Source organism: Anas acuta, chromosome 3 (assembly GCF_963932015.1).
Source record: "Anas acuta chromosome 3, bAnaAcu1.1, whole genome shotgun sequence".
NCBI classification, from domain to species: Eukaryota; Metazoa; Chordata; class Aves; order Anseriformes; family Anatidae; genus Anas; species Anas acuta.
In genome coordinates, this window is record NC_088981.1 from 7552999 (window position 1) to 7575439 (window position 22441).

The 22441-nt window shown below is 48.2% G+C and overlaps 1 protein-coding gene across 2 annotated transcripts in view; it reads left to right on the forward strand.

Moving 5' to 3' along the window:
• ARHGEF33 (Rho guanine nucleotide exchange factor 33) overlaps positions 1-22441 on the forward strand; it is a 30366-nt gene extending 7925 nt beyond the window's left edge. Inside the window, exons 1-15 of one of the 2 annotated variants that reach the window (XM_068675527.1) lie at positions 1030-1079; positions 5441-5545; positions 6471-6635; positions 8066-8187; positions 9063-9205; positions 9992-10051; positions 11276-11491; positions 12159-12288; positions 12709-12841; positions 13337-13420; positions 14246-14329; positions 15020-15168; positions 16064-16222; positions 17090-17843; positions 19594-22441. In XM_068675527.1, coding sequence (XP_068531628.1) covers positions 5519-5545; positions 6471-6635; positions 8066-8187; positions 9063-9205; positions 9992-10051; positions 11276-11491; positions 12159-12288; positions 12709-12841; positions 13337-13420; positions 14246-14329; positions 15020-15168; positions 16064-16222; positions 17090-17843; positions 19594-19731 — 2364 coding nt within the window. In that variant the 5' untranslated portion in view covers positions 1030-1079; positions 5441-5518 and the 3' untranslated portion in view covers positions 19732-22441. Of the gene's footprint in view, positions 1-1029; positions 1080-5440; positions 5546-6470; positions 6636-8065; positions 8188-9062; positions 9206-9991; positions 10052-11275; positions 11492-12158; positions 12289-12708; positions 12842-13336; positions 13421-14245; positions 14330-15019; positions 15169-16063; positions 16223-17089; positions 17844-19593 lie in introns of those variants that run through there. The other variant, XM_068675526.1, reaches the window with a different exon arrangement.

Below are 22441 nucleotides of genomic sequence, written 5' to 3' on the forward strand. Positions count from 1 at the left end.
GTGTTTGGCAGCAGAGAAGGGTGAAGGAAATTACTGGAGGCAAGAGAAAACTCACCTTGTGAACTGGTATTACTGAGGAGAGGCAATGCAGATGAGGAACCAGGTGGCATGGTATTGTCTGGGAGGTGAAGGCCAACAGAGTTTGACACAGGGAATAAAATGGGAACCGATGGCAATCAAATTGCAATCTCCTCAAAGTGCCCGTGCAGCACAGCCAACAGTAACTTCTGGTGGAGGGTTTCTGCATAAAAGAGACAGTGTTAGGAGAGGAAAATAATAAATATATACTTGTTTTCAATCAAAATCCCTGTAATACCTAGAAATAATGTCTCTGCAGTGCCCAAATTACTTTTGCAAAACAGCAGTGCTTTTGCAAAAAAGCTCCTCCATGAATTAAATCTGTTTCAGAAACGTTAAACCTAGCCCCATGACACAAGATCAGGTGGGAATCACAATGCCACAAGAAAACAGGAATTTAGAACTAATGGAAATACATTTTTGGGTGTTACAAAAGACACCATTACTGCTTGGAATGCATTGTGACAATAATATAACTTAGAGCTTAAAATATACAGTCCAGACCAGCCTTTTTAGAAGTATAATAAAAATAAGTCCAAATAGCACAGGATGAAAAGAAAATCTCACAATTGCAGAATTGCAGAAGAGAACTAAAGCTGCTTCATGGGAAAACTCTGTTACTGAAGGCTGGTACACAGAACTGAACTTTCCAGGGGGCAATTTAGTTCTGTCAGGGCATAAAGGGGGTTTCTCACTCCTTTGCATGATCAGTTCTGGACAGATACAGGGCAGCAAATGAGGTGAATCTAACATCTGATTTAGTTGAGCCGTTCCCATTTTACAGCTGCAGTTTATTTGACAAACTATATAGTGTCCACACCTCCTAAAGTGAGACGTGAGTCCTTTAAAACTGATTTGTACTCCAAGAGGGACTTTCAAACCCTCTGTTCCAGTTATTTATAGCAACCATAATAAGTCATTTTAATTGACTGAAGTTCTTTATTCCCACAGGAGAGACTGAAAGTGTGCCTGTGAGTACCCCCGCAACACAGATTTCCCAGGTAAAGATGAGCAAAATGCCCTAAATAACTCCAAGATTTTAAAGAGTTACTAATAGATAGCCAGTAGTTAAAGCTAAATTAAGTGGAAGGAAAAATGTAGGCACTTACATGGAACAGGGCATCTAAAACGCACACACTTCATGAACAAATGTCACGCGTATCACATCTCAAGCCTCATCTTAAAAGACACTCCAGTAAAATTTCCCTGCTCACAACCACTTGTGTCTAGACAGGTGATTTGTGCGCTCAGCTAATTAACTAGCTGGCATCATTAGCACCGATTAGAGAATGCCGATTTACTGAGCCGGAGGCAGATTTCATGGCTGAGCTCTGATGAGCTTTCTCCAAACCCACTGAACTGTCCCAGGAGCAAGGATGGGTGATTGCCACGGCGTGGTACCAAGTCCCCTGGGGGCTCTGGGTTATCCTGGCAGCCTCACGGCTCCTCTGACCGCGGGGTGCCACTGCCCAAAAGTCCAGGGCAGCTCAGCAGGCGCTGAGTCTTGCTGCATGCCTCTGATTGGGTCCTCAGCCCAGAGCTTGGAAACCCTGCGTTTGGTGATCAGGATTTCCAGGGCTCCGTAGCTGCTCTTGGCATTGTTGTTCTGGCTGCAATTAGGCACTGTGGATGCGATGAGGTTGCCTGCATCATGGCTCAGGGAGCACCATGCCTGGAGGATGCAGGGTCAGTGTCTCCACAGTGATGCTTCCTAAGCATTTCCAGGCTGCAGGAAATGTGGTGGTGTTTTGAGTACTTTAAGCCCTGCTCCAGTTCAACCTGGAAGTGTATGCTGACAGAGGAACACGTCTCTGAACTGGAAACCTTGGCTGTTTGAGACCAGCCTCGTCACCACTGTGACACCACTGCCCCCAGTTGCTCCTAAGTGCACCATGGCAAGTGGCTGCCCCGCGCTGTAACAGAGAAGCTGCTGTTTGCCATGAACAAGGCACTGCTTCTCCTGCCTCATCCCCTTTCCCCATCCAGATAGCTCCAAGGAGATGTGACTGGGCTGCTGCAAAGCCCAGTGCAGTGAGCCTGACGTGCATGGAAAGCTTGCAAGCTGCAGGACAAGCGTGCTGGGAAACCTCTCTCTCTAGTGGATACACTCTTAGGGCCAGGCTGCCCTAAGGCAGCCATAAATCTGCTGCCTTCCCACTGTGAGGCATTGCGAGTCTCCCTAATGCTTGGCTGTAGCAGTGCTGCCTGTGACAAACATTACAGGGGGCAGCTGTACTGGATATTTGCTGCTCTCTAGTAAGAGAATACCTCATGCAACTCCGAAACATCAGATGCAGGCACTGTGGAAAGTGTTGGATTTTGTGACAGATAAGGCTCAGCCCTCAGCAATGGTTACTGCTTCCAATTAACCTCATTCAGGTGCTGTGCAAAGTGACGGGCAGTGGGTAAGCTGGGAAGTAACTCAGACAGTACTCCTTTGTTGCCACAGAAGGTTTTGCTCTCTTCTGGGACATATTTCTAACAGTAGACTTAGTCCTGGGCAGTACTTCTTTATCATGAAACCATTTTCTACTGGTTTTGACAGTCAGCTCAAGGTCCCTGCAAGCAGGCTCAGTGTTAGTGTAAGGACCCTAGGCAACTGCCAAGGGCTGCCTCAAAGACACAGAGCAGAGAACAGGTCTATTAGTGCTGGGGGAGATGTGTGGGTACCACTACTAATGAAAGCAAAGGCTCCCTTGCTTCCATGTGGGCGCTCCCAGTGGCAGCTAACGCAGTAAGCCCAGCTTACCAAGGCTTCCTAACATTTTCCATCTGTTTTCCATCTCAGGCCATGCTACCCATAAGCCATTCTCATCTTCTACTCACAATCTTCTTCCCTGGGCTGCCTTTAAGTCTGAACAAAGCTTTATGCAGCAGCAGTAGTCACCATCTTTTTCAGACAGTTCAAATTGCTGGCACCTGCCAAGGGAAGATGGCAAGGCTCTGCAGCTCTGCTGCCTCTGGTGCTGGAAGCAGCATCTATTCCTTCCCCTCTTTGGGGACAGCATGGCAGCTGAGACAGGAGGAGAGGCTCAGCTAAGATCTCACAGGCATTTTTAAGTTCACTCTTCCAAGGTAAAAACGAAAACCATGCTGAGAAATGGTTCTTGTTTGTCCTCTCATCTCACCCTTCTCGTCTCCCCCTAACCACCACCATTTCCTCCACGTGGTTATGGTTCCTCCCTCTATGTGAGAAGTGACTGCTCCCCTTTGGGACTCTACAAAGAGTTCATATTCACCTTGGGTTGGAGATGAAGTGAGTCAGAAGCGACTGCTGCTCATTGTCCTTTGAGTTATGCAAAAACCAGGAGGAGATTCCCTCATTTCCTCATGCACAGCTCCCTTTCAGAGTACAGCACTTGCAGGGTTTTTCCTCACACAGCTGAAGGAAAGGAAGGCAGGTAAAATAGGACTCTTAATTTTTTTGTTGCTTGTTTTTGTTTGGGGTTTTTTTTTGGAACAGACACGTGTCAGTTCTTGGGCAGTTTCTAAGGATGCACTGTGACCTTGCAGATTAATTTATCCTCTAGTGATCAGGTAGTTCAAATTAACTTGCTAAAGTGCGTTCCTCTTCAACTTTATTTATTCCCATGAATAGCTGGAACCAGGTAACATACTACAGTTAAATTCTTGCCATGTTTCCATGCTAGGATGCTTTAGAAAACTGACCTGGCTTGACTTTCCAAGAGTTCACAACAGACCAGTGAACTCTCTCATTCTGCAAGCATAATCATCTGGGCAAGACAGCAGCATGAACATCAGCATGAGCCAATGCTGCACAGCTTCCATTTGTTGTAGCAGCCCATGGGATTGAACGAGCTCAACCTAAAATCCAGTGCTGAAGCACTACACTGCAGGAGTTCAAGGGTGTGTTGCTCCTATATTGCTCCACTCAAGCTTGGATGAAACGTGCATGCAATGCTGTGAGACTGTTTATGCTTCCTAGCTATGCTTCAAGCCATGAAGGCAGCAGAGAAGGGAATTCTCAGGGTTTCAGGACTTCACGCAAGCTCTGGCAGGTGTGGCTGATCGATACTGCTGCTTCCATCCATCCAATGGCAAAGCAAAATGCAAATGTAAAATGCATTTCTGTATCTGAAATAGCTGTTTGCCAGCTACCTGGGGCCAAGGAAGGATGTCCCTGGCAGGACAGACCCAGAGCAGTGTCCTGCAGGACACAGAAAGGAACCAAGCTAGCAAGGTGACTGGAAAAGCAGAGGTTGGCCAACAGTGAGCCCCCAAATAAAGTGACCATCAGCTCTTAGATGCATTTGCTGAAACACAGGGGATATTTTTGTCCAGTCTGTACTCCAAATCTCTTCTGGCTGCCTGAACTCTGGCTTTGCCGCACAAGGCCACTGAACTCCCTGCAGTAGTCCTTTTTTTGTTGTTGACTTTGCTGATACCTAGCAGGTTTTTTTTTACTGACACCTCTAGATGTACACTATCACCCCTTACCCTTTGCAGAGGATCTGTCTAGATTAGCCCCTTTCTTGAAGCATCTGAGGAGGATACAGCCAGGCTTGCAGGCAGAAGCATTTCATTTTGAGCCTATTCTACCCGAATGTAGGTATCTCTAGGGCCAGCTTCCAGACTGCCTCCACTTGGAGGCTGCAAAGTCTCCACCCTGAAGCAGATCTCTAAACCAGACCTGACAAATCACACCTTTTCATTTTGAGGAAAATATATGATTCCTAATCCTGATGCAGGCTAGCAGAGAGACTTTGCCTCGGCAACAGAAGCTTGATGTTTAAGGGACTGGCAAGCACCTGTGAGCAGGGATGGGAATATTAACATTTTGCACAGCTGCAGTAATTTATGCCCCCGCTGCTTCTCCAGGCACGTACATTAGGATGTTTGATGATGCCAGGGCCATCTGACTCACCTTGCTAGGCACTGGTAAACGCACGGATACCAGAAGCAGTGTGGTTTGCCTCCCCTAGCAGCCGTGGCTCCACGCAGTTCCTCTAACCCTCCAGGCTACACTCACTGCTCACAGGGTGACAACCACTGTGACATTCCTGCAGCACAGGAAGGCATCCACTGTGTAGGGGCTGAATCACGGGATCTGGAGCTCCAGCTGGCCTGGGGAGTTAGGGATGACTGCCTGAGGAGGGAAGATGTCCTCTGCCCCCACCTCCAGCCTCTTGTTCTCCTCCCACCCCATCCCAGCTCCTGTCAGTCCCGCTCCTCCTGCCCAGGCAGCTCTGGGAATGTGTAGGGGACTGTGGGGTAGGCACTGGGGTAGGAGTGGGGATGGCAGGCAGACGCCCTCTGTAAAGATGCTGTTGGTGTTGATCAGAGGAGGATGGTGCATGCCATTGCCCCGAGGTATCGGAAGCCATCTCTGCTCCATTTACAGGACTCAAGCGCCTGAGTTCCCCGGGGTGGCTGTCCTCTTACCACCAGTGCTCCAGTTTTGGACTCAGTTTATAACCAGATGTTAGGCCGAATTTCTGTTGTAAAGGTAAAAAAAAAAAAAAAAAAAAAAAAAAACAAACACTGGTACCGAAGCACCTTGGGCCGCGACCTCGCCGTGGGCTTTGTGCAGGCAGAACAAGCGCCTTGCTCACAGCAGTGGGGGCAGGGCTGCTGGCCCAAGGTATCCCTGAAGAGGGTGTCCCCGCTTGGCAAGCTGCCTGTGTCCCCTCACTGCCCACCTCCAAACCTGCCTCGTCTGCTTGCTGTGCCAGCCCGGCTCGCCCCGCTCTGTCTCCTGCTTCGCCCAGCTGTCAACCGGCTGCCTCCAGCTTAGGTTGGGAGCTCTTCCAGCAGCACCAGAGCCTCTAGGGACAGAAAACAGGGAGAGTGGGTACACTGTCCATGCCAGGGGAAACCCCCCCACTCCCTCCCCATCACAAGTTAAGAGCTGTCTCTTTCCCTGGAAAGGGCCCAGTGATAAAGGACAGAGCTTCTCCACAGCCCTCTGAGAGCGATGAGGTGCTAGACCTATCCGGGGAGAGCACCAGCCCCACAAGCGTATGGGGGAGGAGGTCTTGCTCAAAAACTCTCACATTTTTGACTGCTCAGCTGCTTTTGGCATTGATAATCTGGCTGCTGTTACCGAAAACCTTCTTGGCGTGTTTCAGGCTGTCTCCTCCTTCTGGAGAGTGACAGGCTGCAACCTGCCAGGGGGGGCTGGAAAAACTCTGGGTACAAAAAGGGGCACACGGATTGTCCAAGTCAAACGCCTCCTGCCACATACTGCAGCAGGAGCTGAACCTCCTCCCATGTCTCCCAGCCGTAACAGGAGGAGGAGAAAGAGGACAGCACCTTACAGGAGGGGTTACACCCAGCCTTCATGCCACTCTGAGCCACGGGTGACCCTCGGGGACACAGCCACCTGTGTCTGGGAGGAGGGACTGAGCCCACCGTGTTTGTGGTTCCTCTAGTTGCAGGCATTAGCCTCTGAGTTGAAGGCGGGTTTCACAGAAGCAATGCAGGAGCTGTCGCGAATCCAGCATGGCGAGTACGCCCTGGAGGAGAAGGTCAAGAGCTGCCGCTGTGCCATGGAAGAGAAAGTGGCTGAGATGAAGAACTCCCTCAACACCTTCAAGGTAGGAGCACAGCTGGCAGGGGGCTGCACACCTGCCACATCAGCTCGGGTGGCGTGGAGCTTTTCCCTGCCTCCATCAACCCTTCCTGCTCTCAAAGAAAATGAACGGGCAGTTGTTTCAGATGTATCTGCTGCAGTTCCTCTGGCTTTGCATCTTCCCTCCAGAACCCTAACCCAAGTGTAAAACGTGTCCCGGTGTGTTTAGCCTTCTTGAGGGGCCACCACACAAGTGCTGCCTGCTGCTTTGGGAACGAGAGACCCCTGCTCCGGGCTGCACACACAGTAGGCACACAGCATGTTCACAGGCAGTCGCTGTGCCATACCTCTCCCCAGGTCAGGTCTCCTGCATTTCCTGCAGGAATCAAAGCTGCTGGGGAGCAGGGAATTAATACAAAACCCTAAAGCTTTTGAAGTTGAGTTCCCACACGGCTGGGAGGAAGCGCAGCCTGGTTTGATCTGGCCCAAGGGGATAAAGACAAAGGACTGGGGAGAGAGCCTAGCAAGGGGGCCTGATGTGCACTTTAAACCGGTCAGCATCTCCATGCAGAAACTGGATGGCTGCCTGTGAGGAGGCAGGCAGAGGAACCGTTTTATTGTTTTTATGGTAAGTTTTCCCCATGGGGTTTTGCTGAGTCAATAATACCTTGTGAAGTTAAAGAGGGCTGCTTACCAGGAAAACCTGTTGCTGTCCCTGTGACGGGGAGAGATGGATGGTGCTGAGCAGGAGGAGCCCCGTGGGCCCAGCTGAGCAAGGCAGACAGCAGGAAACGTAAAGGCACGTGGCAGAGGTCTCAAAGCAGCCAGAGGCAGGGTTATCTAGGGCATGGATATGGGGAGAAGAAGGGTTTCAAAATCAAGACACAAGCAAGAAGGGTTTTAAAATCAAGACACAAGCAACAGGAGTGGCAAAAGCTGATCTCCTTCTGCCTCACGTCTACACTGACTGTCTAAACAAACTCCTGTTGAAGCCGCCACCTCGCTCAGGGAAAGTCCCTCTCCTCTGGTTTACAGGGACTTCATGCATCAGAGAGCTCTATGTACACACAAGGCTTGCTTGAAACTGCCTGAGAGATGCCAATGGGAAGGATGTGCTGACAGAGAGCCACACACACAGCAAGGTTACAGCAGTCATCGTTTCTTTAGAAATCAGGCTAAAAAGGCAGCTTCCAGGCCCTAATTTAACTGTTAGCAGATGAAGCCCTACATCTCCATTTCCTAGCAGTGCCTTAACCACAGGATCTCATGTTCCTGTGATCAAATCAAGCATTGCCACACTGTGCACAGAATGTATTACATACATTAGACTTGAAACAAAAAATCACGGGGACACTTCCCTGCAGCACCCCAAAGCACCTCCAGTCCACACCAGCCACGTGCTCTATAAGGCTGACAGGCATAGTGGGAATGCTTGTGCTTTTGCTTGTTCCTCAGGAGGAGCTCAGCGATGCAAAGTCAATGATTGAAGAAATCAGTGCCAAGCAGGAGGAAATGCAACAGAAAATTGAGCAGCTTCAGCAGGAGAAGAGGCGGGAATCACGGAAAGTGAAAGCTAAGTAAGGGCCTGAACTCCAGGGTTCCAGAAGTGCTAATTAGCAGTGGTGTCCATTCTGCTCATTTCCTTACCACTTCATCTCAGTCTTTTCCTAGCTGGACACGTCCATAAATCCTGATTGTTACTGGAAGCTCCAGCCTTTAATTTCTCCCTGGCTTTTAGACACATACCCCATAGAGCACGTACAGCAGATAGAGACCAACACCTCAGTGGGATTCCAGCAGCAACAGCCCCAGCAGCCCGCAGGGAAAGCAGGTCCTGGTGAAACAAACAGACCTGCTAGGGAAGAAATACAATTGTAAGTCAGGAGCCTTCAACACTAAAAGCTATCCCAAAGCCAACCCCATCCAGACAACAGTGTTGCAGCTTCCTCTCCCTTCTCCCTCTGCCGAGCGTGCAGGACTCAGCAGGCTCCTGAGCATGCAGCCACGATCTGTTTTCCTGTCACCAGCTTTTTCTGCTCTGAGCAGGCACACACTGGAGCATGTTTGCACACTGCTGGGCCGCACTGTTGCTGTGAGGAGGCAGACTGCTCATCCACCTTGGCCCTGATTAGCCTCCCTCTTGATGATAGATGTACAGCTGCCTTGGTGCAAATACTTGGCTAGCCAAATCTAGGCTAGGCCCTGAGCTAATTAAGCCCTTTAATTGGATAAAATATGCTCTGAAAAAGAGCAGATCTGAAATAACCTTCTCCTATAAGCACTGAAGTTACTTTTATAACATTGTTCATGAACTTCATGTATCAAATCCAATTCCTTTCCTAGTATCTGTTGGAATTGTCCTACTTCTGACTCTGTGCTTGTACTGGTGTCTGCCACAAGTGCAGTAGAGGATTCCTGTTTTCCAGCTGTCCCATTCTTTGTGTTTGTACAGAAGAGCACAGAAGGATGACCACAGCTCACAGACAGTGCCTACACCTCTCCAGGGCAGCCCATTTCGATCCATTAACCTCCCAGAACCTGTGATGATCAACGAAGATTTTACAAGCCTTTTGCACAACGTGACTTATGAAAAAGGTAGGAAAGATAGTAGGCAAGTACAGTGCCTTCCTCAGGAAAAAGAGTCCAGAAAAGGTCACTGGTTTAGAGGACACCATGTTTTACTAAGGTGTCATCAGCAGGAAAAGAATGGGGGTGCAGCACAGCTCCTGGGTCTGTGTGTGTACCTCAGTGTTGTGTCTCAGTAACTCATGGCCTCAGCACTGGCCTGGATTCAGGAGATGCTGCCCTGTGAAAACTGTTCCAAAAGTCATTTCTTGCCTCCTCCAAGGAAAGGGAAGTAGGCTGGAGCTTCTTCCCTGAAATGCTAGTGGCACAAACACCCAATCGAGTAGAAGCCCCTGACAGAAACGCTACAAGCCGTGGAGTTGTTTTCATGTACAGGAGCAGAGCACAGAAGGGAGGATCACAGGGACTGGGCTGACAGAACATCTGGTGTCATTAAGGGGACACACCAATGGCTCATTTGACAAGGGGACATGGGGGCTGGTACATCAGCACACCAGGCTGGTGCTATCACTGCCAGCAAGGACAAGCCAGGACTGCTCAGGCTCCAAGGTCACACAACAATGAGCATAACAGGGACCCCACATTAGCCTGCCTGCAAGTACTACTGAAACAAAGACTGCAGGAAAAGCTACAACAGTAAGGAGTAGCTTCTTCTTCCATGGAGGATTTAACAGGGTGTTCACATACCAAAAACATGAAAGAGTAGAAGATATAACCTTACAGACCAGGTTGGGCAGGAAGAAGCCTGCTTTACAGCCATCTTCCTTCGTAACATTTCCCTTTGCTCTTCAACAGTGTCTGACACCAGGATCATGCCGATAGGAGATGGAAGTGTTAAAGTCGTAGCAGGTCCAGGTAGGAAAATCTTGAATTGCTAAAAAACAAACAAAATACAGTAGGACTGACTGATTTAGAACACTTAATTTACTGCATTAATAAATGCTCTCAGAGCATGCATTTCACAAGCACGGCTTTCACTTTGCCATGGACCCCCATTATCATACTTGCAGCTGAGATGTAAAGATAAATCCAGAAGCCTGAAGTGCCAAATAACTGATGGACAATGCAACACACTGATATTCAGCAGGCAAAATCTTTCTCTGCTGCTTCTGCAGTGGCCTTGCAGAAAGGAAAAGTCAAGGCTCACTGATAGGACAAAAAATAACTGAAAGCCATTCTGCCACTTGGGAAAAGATGGTCTTTGCAGTTGCTACACACCAGTAGAGCTGGTGAGCTGATTATTCACCTGTCAGCTTCCAGATTCCTCATAGACATGCCTGAAGAGTAGCAAAGGAGTTTCTCTGGCAAAAAAAAAAAAAAAAAAGGTTAAGAACTTAATGAAGGCCCTAGTAAAGGAACACTAAGGATCCTGGCCAGTAATAGGACACATGAGAACAACTGTCAGATGTTTGCACTGTTCACTTGAAGTTCTGAGAGAAGAGCTGTTCTGGACAGCTCTTTGGCTAGAATCCACTTATAAAAAAAGAACAAAGCTATAGAAGATGGTTCATTGCAACCCAAATTCAAACTTTGCATTAAATTGCACTTAAATTGCATTAAAGCCATTCCAGACCAGTGGCACCACTTCACCCTCTCCTACATTCTCTGTGATTTAATAGCCTCAGTCTACCAGTCCTGCTGCTCCTTATATAATCAGTACAGAAAGCTTTAAGAGCAATGGCAGTTTACATTTATTAAGAGTGGCATTTAAATCTTACTTATATTTTGTATTCCAGAATACCTGTCAATAAATTTGTCATATTAACAAGTCCTTAAGCATCCCAAAACCCTGAAGCGCAACCATACTTGGAACGTATCTTTTTTCTTTTCTAACTTGTACCTGATTTTGGACCTTATTTGGTCTGAAAATAAGTGATGGAGGAGTGCAAGCCTGGTTCTGCAGAAGTGCTCGCCAACTGCACTTCCATTTATAGCTGTAAATTAACTCTACAAGGCTATAGCACCTGCAAAGCAGGGAGAATGCTTCAAGCTCCCCATTAGATAACCAGGTCGCCTACCAGCTGTAGTATAACCTATCAACTAAGATGTCATGACCCATACAGCTCTTTCCCATTGCAGGACCAACCCTGGAGACAGACGACAGCCTCAAGCCTCCCTTGACAACAGATGGCCAGTCAAAGGTGCACCTGCCATCAACGGTATGGAAGCAGCCCAAGGACACCAAGGACTGGGGAGACGAATACATCTCCAAAGAGCAACCAGAAAGAGGGAAAGACATGGGCCAAAGCAGATACAGCTCAGCTGACAACATTATATGTGAACCCTCTTTGGCTGGTAAGGGCAGAGGGGAAAAAAAAGAGGCCAGAGAGGCTCAAAGCTGCACTCACACCTGGTGTGAGCTGGTGATTGCTTTTTACAGATGGAGACAAACAAGCCAGTTATCCCTGCTGGGACAGAATGCTTCAGAGTCTCCAAGATTTCTGGTGTTATTATTTCTGGTGTTATTATTGGTGGCCTGTGCCATCAGAAAATACACAAACATGCTCTGCAGCCAGGACACCCATTCCTCTTTCCAAGACCAGGCAGGTTCAGGGTATTAGTGGGGTTGTGGACACTGTAGCTAGTTACGTGGGTAAAAAATACAACTTCTGTGGGAAACTGGATATGAATCCCTGGTGTGGGTTGTTTTGCCTTTGATAGCTTTAATTTTTCCTAAGATATCGGGGAAAAAAGTGTAATTCACAGGGCAGAACACATTCGCTTTGAAGTTTTCTCAGCAAGCAATACGACTTCAGTCATATCTGTTGCACACTGTAGCATGAGGCTAGAATCCTGTATTTGGGGTAAAGCTGACACGGAGACAAGACATGGATCTAATTTTCAGCAGTTTCTGCTTTCATGACTTAGTATCAGTTCACCAGGGAAAACATACTCTAACATGAGGCTGTCCTTGAGGCCAGCATTTCCTCATTTCTCAAACTTAACCATTATCTTCTGGAAGCCAAAAGGCAGAACATCGCTTTGGAGCTGCTGGAGTCAGAAAGGAAATACGTCATCAACCTTTCCCTGATCCTGAAGATCAAGGCCACATTGCAAGGGCCAGATGTGAAGAGGAGCACCAAAGAGAGAAGGTACTTTGTTTCGTGTGCTCTCTCTTCTGGGGAATTTTCTACAGTCTGTTCTGCTTCACCCTCTCTACCACTTTTCTTTCATCCACACAGACCTTTAAACACTTAAAGCTTTTTTCTAGTTGAAAATCAGAGACAGTGGGAGGTTTTTAAACAGCTTTTAAACAGTTCCAGTCAACTACACACCAAACTGGGGAGAAACCTTCAAAACACTGAACAATACTCAATTGGGAGAGGGTACCTGCATGTACACAGCAGCCAAAACGGCCTCCTGATGCAGTCAGGACTCCAACAAAAATAGTTAATAATATCTGTGTGTAAAGCAAGCCTGTGCTGACCATCTGCAAATGCCAACTTCAGCAGTACAGGCTTAAAGGCTGAGCTTCTGCTCCCTGTAACTGGTCTGATACTGTCTCCCTCCAGTTTCTTCCCCAACTCCCTGCGGTACCTGGTCCAGCAGCACGTTGATTTACTTCATGCTCTCCAGGAGCGAGTCCTGAGCTGGCCACGCCAAGGGATCCTAGGAGACATCTTCCTGAAGTTAACAAACGATGAGGTATGTTACAAACCCTTCTAGACTCTTCTGCTACTAATATATGATGTTTTAGCAGAATGACGGCCCACGGACAAGCCAGGATACATTTCAGTAGAAGGGCTGGACTGTGGAGCTGTGGCTAGGGTAATGCCCTTCCAGCCTGCCCAACCCACAGGGACCTTTCCTAGAAGGATCATCCTGATCTGATACGTTATGAGTTTTAAGATTCATATATAAGAGAAAAATTTCTACCTCTTCAGACTCCCTACCCCTCCCACCTGCTACAAAGTTTAATACACTATACTCAACAGCTGAGCCATTCTTTTACTTGTGAGTTAAAACAAAGTCCTGAGCCCTGAAAGCTTTATACAGTTAGCAGTTCTTCTGCACTGATGAGCTCCCAGGAGTGATCGGAGGGGTATCAACAGTTTTTCATTCCAGCTGGCTCTATGACCAAATATTTCTCTTAAGTTTGTTTGTTCTTTCTCCCCCCTTTGCTCTTTCCTCATTTATAAGAACAATTTTCTGGACTACTACGTTGCTTACCTGAGGGACCTGCCAGAATGCATCTCCCTGATCCACGTGGTGATCCTGAAGGAGGTAAACTTCCTGCCCGCTTCACAGACACGTAATGGCACCACTCATGCCTGGCTTTCTTCCTGCTAGGCCTTCCCACGACAAGACTTTTCTGCCAAGCTGGTTGTTCTGTTACTGAATACCAGTTTCCTGAATGTTGCCGTGGCCGACAGGCATTTGCACCTACAAAAAGTAACTTTAACATGTTCACCACTGTGTGTAACCAAAACTGCATTTCTGCTGTGCCATCAAACGGTATTTCAGATAAAACCTCCTAGAAAGCCCAGCTACACACATGCTATCCAGATGTATCCTGAACAAACAGAACGACTCTGGAAAAACAGAGGACCTGTCTAAACAGGGACACCAGATCTGAGGCTGTAGGTGCTAAAGCGCTTCTTTAGAAGAGAGTCTGTACTGTTCAGCTTTAGATATCTGGTCTCATCCTTGATTTGTTTTAAACTAGGGAAATTAAAAATGTAGTTTTAAAATGCAGTAACTAAATCCCACGAATTTGCTTCCAAGACACCTGAAGAAGTCAATCTCACTTAGTTCAATTCCATTTGGGACTTCATTCTGAGCAACACTGCCTAGTTGGGGTTTCAATGAAACTTGACTAGCACACTTCAAAGACACACCCCTGCTTTATCAGGCTGAGTGCCCCCCACAGATAAACCCCTACTAATTCTGGTAGAAGGATGAAGACCACTCTTGTCACACACAAATGGTGTACTTCTGTGAACTGTTATGATTGCTCATGATAAAGCACTCGTTAAAGACCAGAACTATTTGGAAGCAGACATGTCTTATCGGTGGGAGAGACTCTCAAAGTTGCTTTCTCTGTTTCAGGTAGAAGAAGAAATCAAATCTGATCTCTACATTCTGTTCTTCCATATAGTCCAGCGAATCCCTGAATACCTCATTCACCTACAGGTAGGGCCCCAGGATGGAAACTGTCTTGTTGCACCCTCATGACAAGGCACGACTTAACTCAGAGCCAGTACACAGGCATGTACAGCTCCAGGGCTTCTGGCTAGCTCAGAGGAAAAGCAAGCTGAGAACGACTTCATTTTCACTTTTTTTTTTTTTAACCTAAGTTTGCTTCTGTTTGCCAGTTCACCCCCTTGCCCTCACAGAACCAACCTCTCCCCTAGGAAACCAAGAGCTCTGTAACTCCTGTAACAGAGCTGGCCTCTTTGCTGAGTGATCCACTTGCCTTTTAGCTGAAAGACTGAGAGGACTAGAGGCCGCTAGGGGTAAACAACTATTCCTATGTAAAGACTGCTTAAAAACAGTTCACAGGAAGGCAATCTGAATTGTACTAAAATACTTAAGACAAGGCAAAGAAAAATAATTTTTTATCCAATGCTAAACTCAACCAGTTAGTCATCCACACCTCCCACAATTACATTTATGGTAGTTACTCATGTATTTGCACTGGAATAGTAGGTTGCAGGCCCTGTCCAAGTCCTTCAGAAACTGGTGCTGCCTAGAAAAGCTCCCATAACACACAGGGCAGCGCCATGTACACTCCAGAGTGCTAATCTATGGTTCCAAATAGCACATTCTCCCCAGAAAGGGTTAGGGCACCCTCCAAATTATCTGCTCTCCTCTGTGCCCCAGAATGTCCTGAAGTTCACGGAGCAAGAGCATCCCGATTATTACCTGCTGCTGGTGTGTGTGCAGCGCCTCCGGGTTTTCATCTCACACTACAGCCTCCTCTTCCAATGCAACGAAGACCTGCTGATACAGAAGAGGAAAAAGCTGAAGAAGTAAGCAAAACATCAGCTCATTTTCTCAATCACCAGGGAAAGGGAGGTGTGGGGCCAGCCCGGTAACATGGGGTTTAGGTCCCAGGCAAGAGCAACGGGCACCTTGCTCTACTGCAATAAAACAAAGCCCTGTTCATATGAATGTTTAATAAAGCCCACTACTGGCGTTTGTTCGTCAAACTGAGGTCAGATTTGGGCTGGACCCTTCCACCTAACTCTAAGAGTGAAAGGGAATTCAGTTTAATCCTTCTAAACATGGCAGCCACATGTTTCTTCACCGCGTTTGATTCCTTAAACTGATGGAAAAGTCATTCCCCAGTGGGAGAATATATTTGGAGATAGCTGCTTCAGCAGCTTGGGGCCCTGCTGAACACCATGCGTGTGGCCTGAAACCCTGCACAGGCTAACCAAAAGACTGGGAGAGAATAACACTTATTTCACAAAGGGTTGGGGGTGGGGGAAACAAATGCCTCCCATAACCATTGAAGTGAAATGTGGCAGTACAAACCTTGAACGTAGATTCTTCAGTTGTGATTGCAGTTGTGGTTCAGGAGTCTTTGCTGAAACCAGGACTTTAGACTTTACTAAAATCGAAGTCATTGAGGGCATAGCACAGGATTAGGCTTCAAGGGAAGCTTCTCAGCGTGGAGGGTGGTAAAGGGCTGGAGCAGATTGCTGGGGAGGGACTGCTATCAAGAGAAGCATTGAGAATAGGATAGAAAACAGGATTCCTTGCTGACTGGGACAGATCAGATAGAATAGGTCTTTCTTTGGGGTGGGAAGAGGAACACGGGAGTATTAAGGACTCTCCCAGCCCTGTTTTCTATGATTCTACATGTTCGTGCTCATTCCCTGCCTTATTTCTTAGCACGACGATGGATTTCTCCTCCCTCAGGTCGTCCCTGGTGAAGCTGTACAAAGGACTCACCTCCCAGTGCACAAGCCAAGAGGTTTCTCCAACACCCAGCGCGGCCTCCATCCGGGACAGCGGGATCCACTCGGAAGAGGCAATCCAGTCGTTCCCACCAGCACCTTCCTCTGGCACGCCAACCCCGTAAGCCTATTATCCTAGCAGAAGGCTTTTAAAATAGCCTTTTAATAGCATTTTGGGGCTGTTCTGCTTTCTTATATTATTTGACACTGACAAGAAGAGTTCGGCTCCATCTTGGAGCGTCCCTCGAGTGGTAGTGTTATTAGATCAAACCTTAGCTTCCTTTTCATCAGACTGCCCAAACCAACCTTCCTCCCCTCTCAGTCACTCCAGGCTGCTGCCTTGGGAGCCTCAGCTGGCTCCTCCCCAGTTTCCCCACATTCATCTCAAACTGGGGACCCATTACAGCTCTGGGTGGGACCTCATCAGCAGAGGTGGGGAAAAAGCAGCTCCCCTGACTCTGCTGGCTTACCTGAACACTTGGAGGGCAGGAATTCTCCAAGTACTCCTGAAACACCCCTGGGGACAGGGTCACCCACCCCAAGAGAGGGATCTCAACCACTTGAAATGAAAATCAGACCACAGAAAAATAAGACACGGTCCCTACATTACAGAAAAAAGAGGAAGTAAAGTAAAAATCCAGAATGCAGTTGAACAAGAGAGACAAGCAGCAGTTGGCTTCTCCTCTCTGTTTCTGTCCATGTTGTGGTGTAGAGTACAAGAGTGAGCCAAAACTACTGGATAAGCAGTCCTGCCTCTGCAAATTTGATCCTGCCTACCCAGCCAAGCATTTTATTATTTATTTTTTAAATCAGTGGGAACTCTGTTACTCTCCTCCAAGATATGAAAACACTTTGGGGTTATAAAACCAAGAAAATGGGGTGGGGTGGAAGGGGGATGTCTCTGTCATCCTTCAGTATTCCACTTCCTTTTGTTTTGTGTGTGTGTGTGTGTGTGTGTATGTGTGTTTGTTTGTTTCTTATTTTTAAGGCATTTGATGCCCCAGATGAAGAAACCCCAGCCAACTGTCATGGAGAACATCCAGGCTGTAAAGCCCCCTGACTGGGAAATGGAGAGCAGAAAACATGAGAGGCCAGAGAATATCCTTGCATCCTCTCAGCTCACGGAGCAAGAACTCAAGGCTCTGACAGCTCCCTTACAATCCATCCCAGAAATGGAGTACGAAGCACCACCTGCCGACGCTGTAGGAAACACGGAGAGAGCCATCAGGACCTCCGTGGAGCTGCTGCAGGATGCAAGGAACTTTGCACCAAGCTACGAAGAGTTTGACTACCCTGGAGAGGTGTTCACCCTGCCAGGCCCCTACGAAGACGATGCCTTCCAAAACCTCGCTCTCTTTGAGAATTGCTCCCCAGCCTCCTCCGAGTCCAGCTTAGACATTTGTTTCCTCAGGCCTGTTAACTTCACGTCAGAACCAGAGAGGACAGATCATGCCTTACAGCCGTTGCCTAAGAGCTGTACCCCCGTCAGCAGCAGTACTTACAAGCGCGAGATGTTCCACAGCAAAGGCAAGCAGCTGAGCAGGTCTCTGAAGGAGCTGCCGAGGAGCGCCGAGGGTGTGAGCTCCAGACTCTACAGCACACGGAGCAGCAGTGGGAGCCGGCTACAGCAGAAGCAGGAGAGGAATGTCCAGCCTCACATGATCTCAGCCTCATCCCGAAGCTCCCAAAGGAGCTACTTCCCCCCACAGAGAGGAGCGGGTGAAAAACAGAGCTTTTTGGAAGTAAGGAGGCTTAAATAGGAGGAGAAAAAAAAAAAAAAAAAAGGCACGTGGTGGTGCAGAAGCAGCAACAGCAGCAGGAGAAAGATCTGAGATACAGTTAGGGCAGACCTTGCCAAGCTAGCTTCCAAATCCACACATTCAAAGCCCTCATCTGCATGTATGTGCCCAAGGGAGGGAACAAGACACAGGACAGCTCCTTTTCACACACAACTACCCTGGGGCCAAACACGGGCATGAGGCACACAGCTGGCTGAGTGATAGACAGAGCACCCCTGAGATGAGCTAGCCTCTCATGTACCTCTAGCTGTCACTGAGCTTCCCCCATGAGCAAACATTCTACCTGATTAGGGTCATTAAGTGTGAGCAAACCCATTCAAAATGAGCGCTACAGGGTGGCACCCAGTTAAAAAGGTGCCTTTTTACCTGCTATGAGGAGGTGCTGGGTTAAGAAATCCAAGGGATTTAGTATCAGATTCTCAGCTGGCTCTGCTGAACTCAGCCCATTGACACTAACAAGGATCTGGTCCATGGGTTTTGTTTCGCCTGTGTTTGTTGCGTGGATCATGGAGCCGTGCTAAAGTCTATGGAAAAAAGGAGAGAGCCCAGCAACGGTGTCCTTCTCCCTCAGACAACCACTGGCATGGCAGGCAGCACTCTGGTCTTTCAGGGACTAGATCTTGCTGTGACAATGTCTCTGTAGTTTGTAGTGCCTGCTCAGTCAGCTTTGGGCTGCCACAGACAGGGGAGAAAGCCCTTAATGAATATCCAGGCCCCACACCCTCCACAGTTCCCCGGGAAGAGGCCAAGGGTGCTGTGAAGTGCTTAAGCTTCTTCAGTGCTGCCTGGAGAAACACCCTCCTGGTGAAAGGAGGCAAGCTGCAGGGGAGGCTGTAAATGCAGATGAGGATGGGAGGAAAGCTCCAATGGCCCGACTGAAAATGCAGCAGGGAAACCTCCAAAGAGAGGAAAAAGCCCAAGTGAGTGAAGAAGGTGGTAGAACCGGGGCGATGAGGCAGAGAGAGAAGAGGTGTAGGGACAGAGCCCATCCAGAAACAAGAGCCTGTGAGCTGTCTGGCACTCACCTGCACAGAGCTATGGCCCCCAGCAGGGTGTAGATGGGGAGCTAGTCCAAAACTGCAGGACGTGCTCTCCCCCACAGAGCAATAGAGACCGCTGTGGCAACTGTGGGCAGAACTGGAGAAAAGGGGCTTGTGCCCAGCGCCATTCTGAGGGGAACTCAGCACTCTCCTGCAAGTGGAAGAGGTCTTTTAGTGGCACATTTACCACAAAATATATGTGCTACCAAAGCTCCCTGCCCCACCGATATAAAATCAGGGAGCAACAGAGACAACAGAAGCATCTCTCACACCATAGCAGCTCAGGAAGCCTCCCTCTCCTAGGGTAAAGAGCTCACAAGCAAGGAGGGGGTGGGAAGGAGCTGCTCCTTCAACTCTCCATGCTGGCTCACTCCCTTGTTGGTAGTAAACAGGGGCTAGTAAGACCCCCTAACTGAAAATCTTAAAGAAGGCTCCAGTTCCCTTTAACAGCGCTTCTTTCTCCACAACTCTGCCAATGCCTCAGCTTCACAGAGCCAGCAACAAGCTCTCTGCAGAGGCCTGAGTGGTGTTGTCTCCCAGCCCTGCCAGCACCTCCTCACCCACCAGGCCCCTCCTAGCACAGAGAGGGAGAAGGAAAAGGGGACAAGGATGTGAGGTTGCAAACACTGGTTAAATTGTCTTTTCCCTTTTAGGAGCTCCATGCAGAAGACAACACCAGGTTCTGCCAGAAGGATGACAATGAGCAAACATCCTTCAGCGACCACAACCCGCGGCACGAGCCCAAGGGGGGTTTCCGGAGCTCCTTCCGCAAGCTCTTCAAAAAGAAATAAGCAGCCCCAAAAAAAAAATAAAAGGCAGGCCACAGCCTAAGCGCGGCAGTGCTTCCCCAGGTCCCTGAGGGTGGAGACAGACAGCGAGGCCCCGAGATGTCCCCCGACTAACACAGTAGGCGGAGGGGTGGGGGAGAGGAGACTGTCATGACTGCCTCACAAACGCGTCCTGCTCTTCCTAGCACAGGGGAGGGCCAGGCTATGGGTTGGAGCAGAGCTCAGGCAGCAGGTCCAGAAAGCACAGGAACTTGCTAGCTTTTACCCCTGCCTGACTTAACTTTCCTCAGAGTTTTGGAAAGCTTGAGCCAAATCCCTTTATCTTCTCCTCCCCCTCATCCCTCAACACTGCTTGATTTGCCACACATCTTCGCTCTTCCAAATACAAGCCCGGCCTAATTTGGGCTCACCCGCAACAAAGGGGTTGCATTTGCAGCCTTGGCATCCTGGCCAGAAGTCTGAAATTCCCCTCTTTCCTAAGAAAAACCACCATCAGAGATGTCTTCCAGGAGGCCGGCTCACACTACCCAGTTGGTTTGAGAAGGACTAACAAGCATCAGCTGAAGCACCTGGGCTTTGTACTGCTTCATCAGCATCACCCCTTTTTTTTTGGACTTGCATCACTCCCTGAAATCCTCCTCCACCTTTTAATCAACGCACTGTTGTTTCTTGACTTGCCTCCTCCTGTACGGATCTCCGCTCTTGCTGGAGACAGATGACCAGGGCCTGCCACAAGAGACAAAGACTCTCCTCCATTCTACACCCACGGTGGATCGATGCAGACACTGCAGCAGTCAACCAGCTCCCCATATACGCAATACATCTTAAATACTCTCTGCTAACTCTCTTTGACCTGGCACCACCTTACGAGCCCAAGCACACGAAGCACCCTGCTGTGGAGTAGTTCTTCTATAAATAATTGAGGCACCAGGGCAGGAAAGCCAATGGAGCCCCAAGTTCAGAGTTAGAGCATTCCTTCACGCACAAAGACACACTTCTCCCCACAAAGCCATACACGTGCCCTCACCACACTTCGACACGACAAACCCTTGGCAGTACCATTCTTCATAGAAAACTACAGATTTTGTCTTTTTAGACGATATGGAGAGAAACAAAGCCCTCTGGTGCATTATCCATGCCACACCCCAGCAGCCTGTTGGTACAGGGCTGTGACACAAACTGAATTTGGGACATGAGGAGGGCAGTTTGAAGACTAAACATGGTTTTTACCTGCTCTTTTGGCAGGGTTGTGACACTGGTCTATCATGAAGGACAGTTTCACCTGAAAAGATTGTGAACTGTTTGCATGGGGCCAACAGCAGCCACTGGGGAGAAGGGGTTGCATGGCTGTGAGATTAGGGGCTTGGGACTAACACTACCGCAGGGTGACTGAATCTGGTGCTGAGAAGAGCACTCACCATGCCGTACGGCTCTCCAGACAGCAGCAATGGTGCAGGGAGGGCAGGGAAGAAGTGTCCTTGCCACAGTGGCTCATCCCGAGGCAGACCCAGGGCCTGCAGCTCTCCCATAGTGCCAACTGAAAGCATGTGCCATCTGCTTTTCCTCCTCTGTTGGAGAAGAGGAGGTGGGTGGGAAAAGGGTTATTCACACCTAAAACAAACAAAATCCATCTTCTATCAAAGTTTTCCCAACATTTCAAGAAAGTGACCAAACTAAAACTTCAGAGACAAAAATGTCACAGACGATGCCTGCCCCACAGATTTTAGTGGACCCAAAATAGCTGCCAAAAATCCACCTCTCCTCCTTCTGAGGTGAGGGGGGAAATATATCCTTTGTTTGTTTTGCATCTTTTGGAAACTATCCTGGGAAGATTTATTATTTATGGTTTTTAATGACAGAAAGAATTCCATCTCTCCATTTCTCACATCCTCATTAAATGACAAATTCTCTGGCCCTTCCCAACCGGAGCTACTCCACACTGAACAGCCACTGCCTCACCAACACACCCCTAGAACTTCACAGCTCTCAGTCAGTGCACAGCCAGGAAAGAAATACATAATAAGAGCCAGGTATTTGTAACTGAGCCATCAGCAAAGCCTGTTTGTTCTGCAGAGAAATCAGCCACAGACAGACCTACTTGTTTGTCCATGGACCCAGAGTCTTATCAATATGGATGAGTTTCCTTCCCCACATCATCCCTATCCTGTCATGCTGAATTTACTTGCTGAGAAATACTTGGATTTTGAATTTCAGTCCAATGTAATGCACTGATGCCGTCAAGGGCTCTGAGTCTTGTGTCTTCGTGTGTCACACATGACAAGATCTCTGTCCTTCACAGAACAAACTTGCTCCTCACACTTGCCAGACAGATGCCATGGTAGAAACAGCACAAGAAGAAAAACCTACGTGCTTAACATCTCCTGGGTGAGGAAATCCTTCTAGAGTGGCAGACCCTTGCTTGTAAAATGCACATGGATTTTAGCTTCTATTTTAGTGATTTAAGGCATGGTCAGAATTGATGGTTATTATTTCTTTCCGATCCTGTATGAGTTCTTACGTCCAGGCCTATATTTATCATTTGAGATATCCTGAGTATTTCCTTGTACCTGCTCAGAACTTGCAAAATGTAAATAAAACAAATGAAAACTGCTCAGCACCACAACAGAAACACAGCCTCTTGCAGGATCTGACCCAACTTCACCTTTAGTATGTGTATGTACTCTGGAATATTTTTCTTCCTGTGCCAAATAAA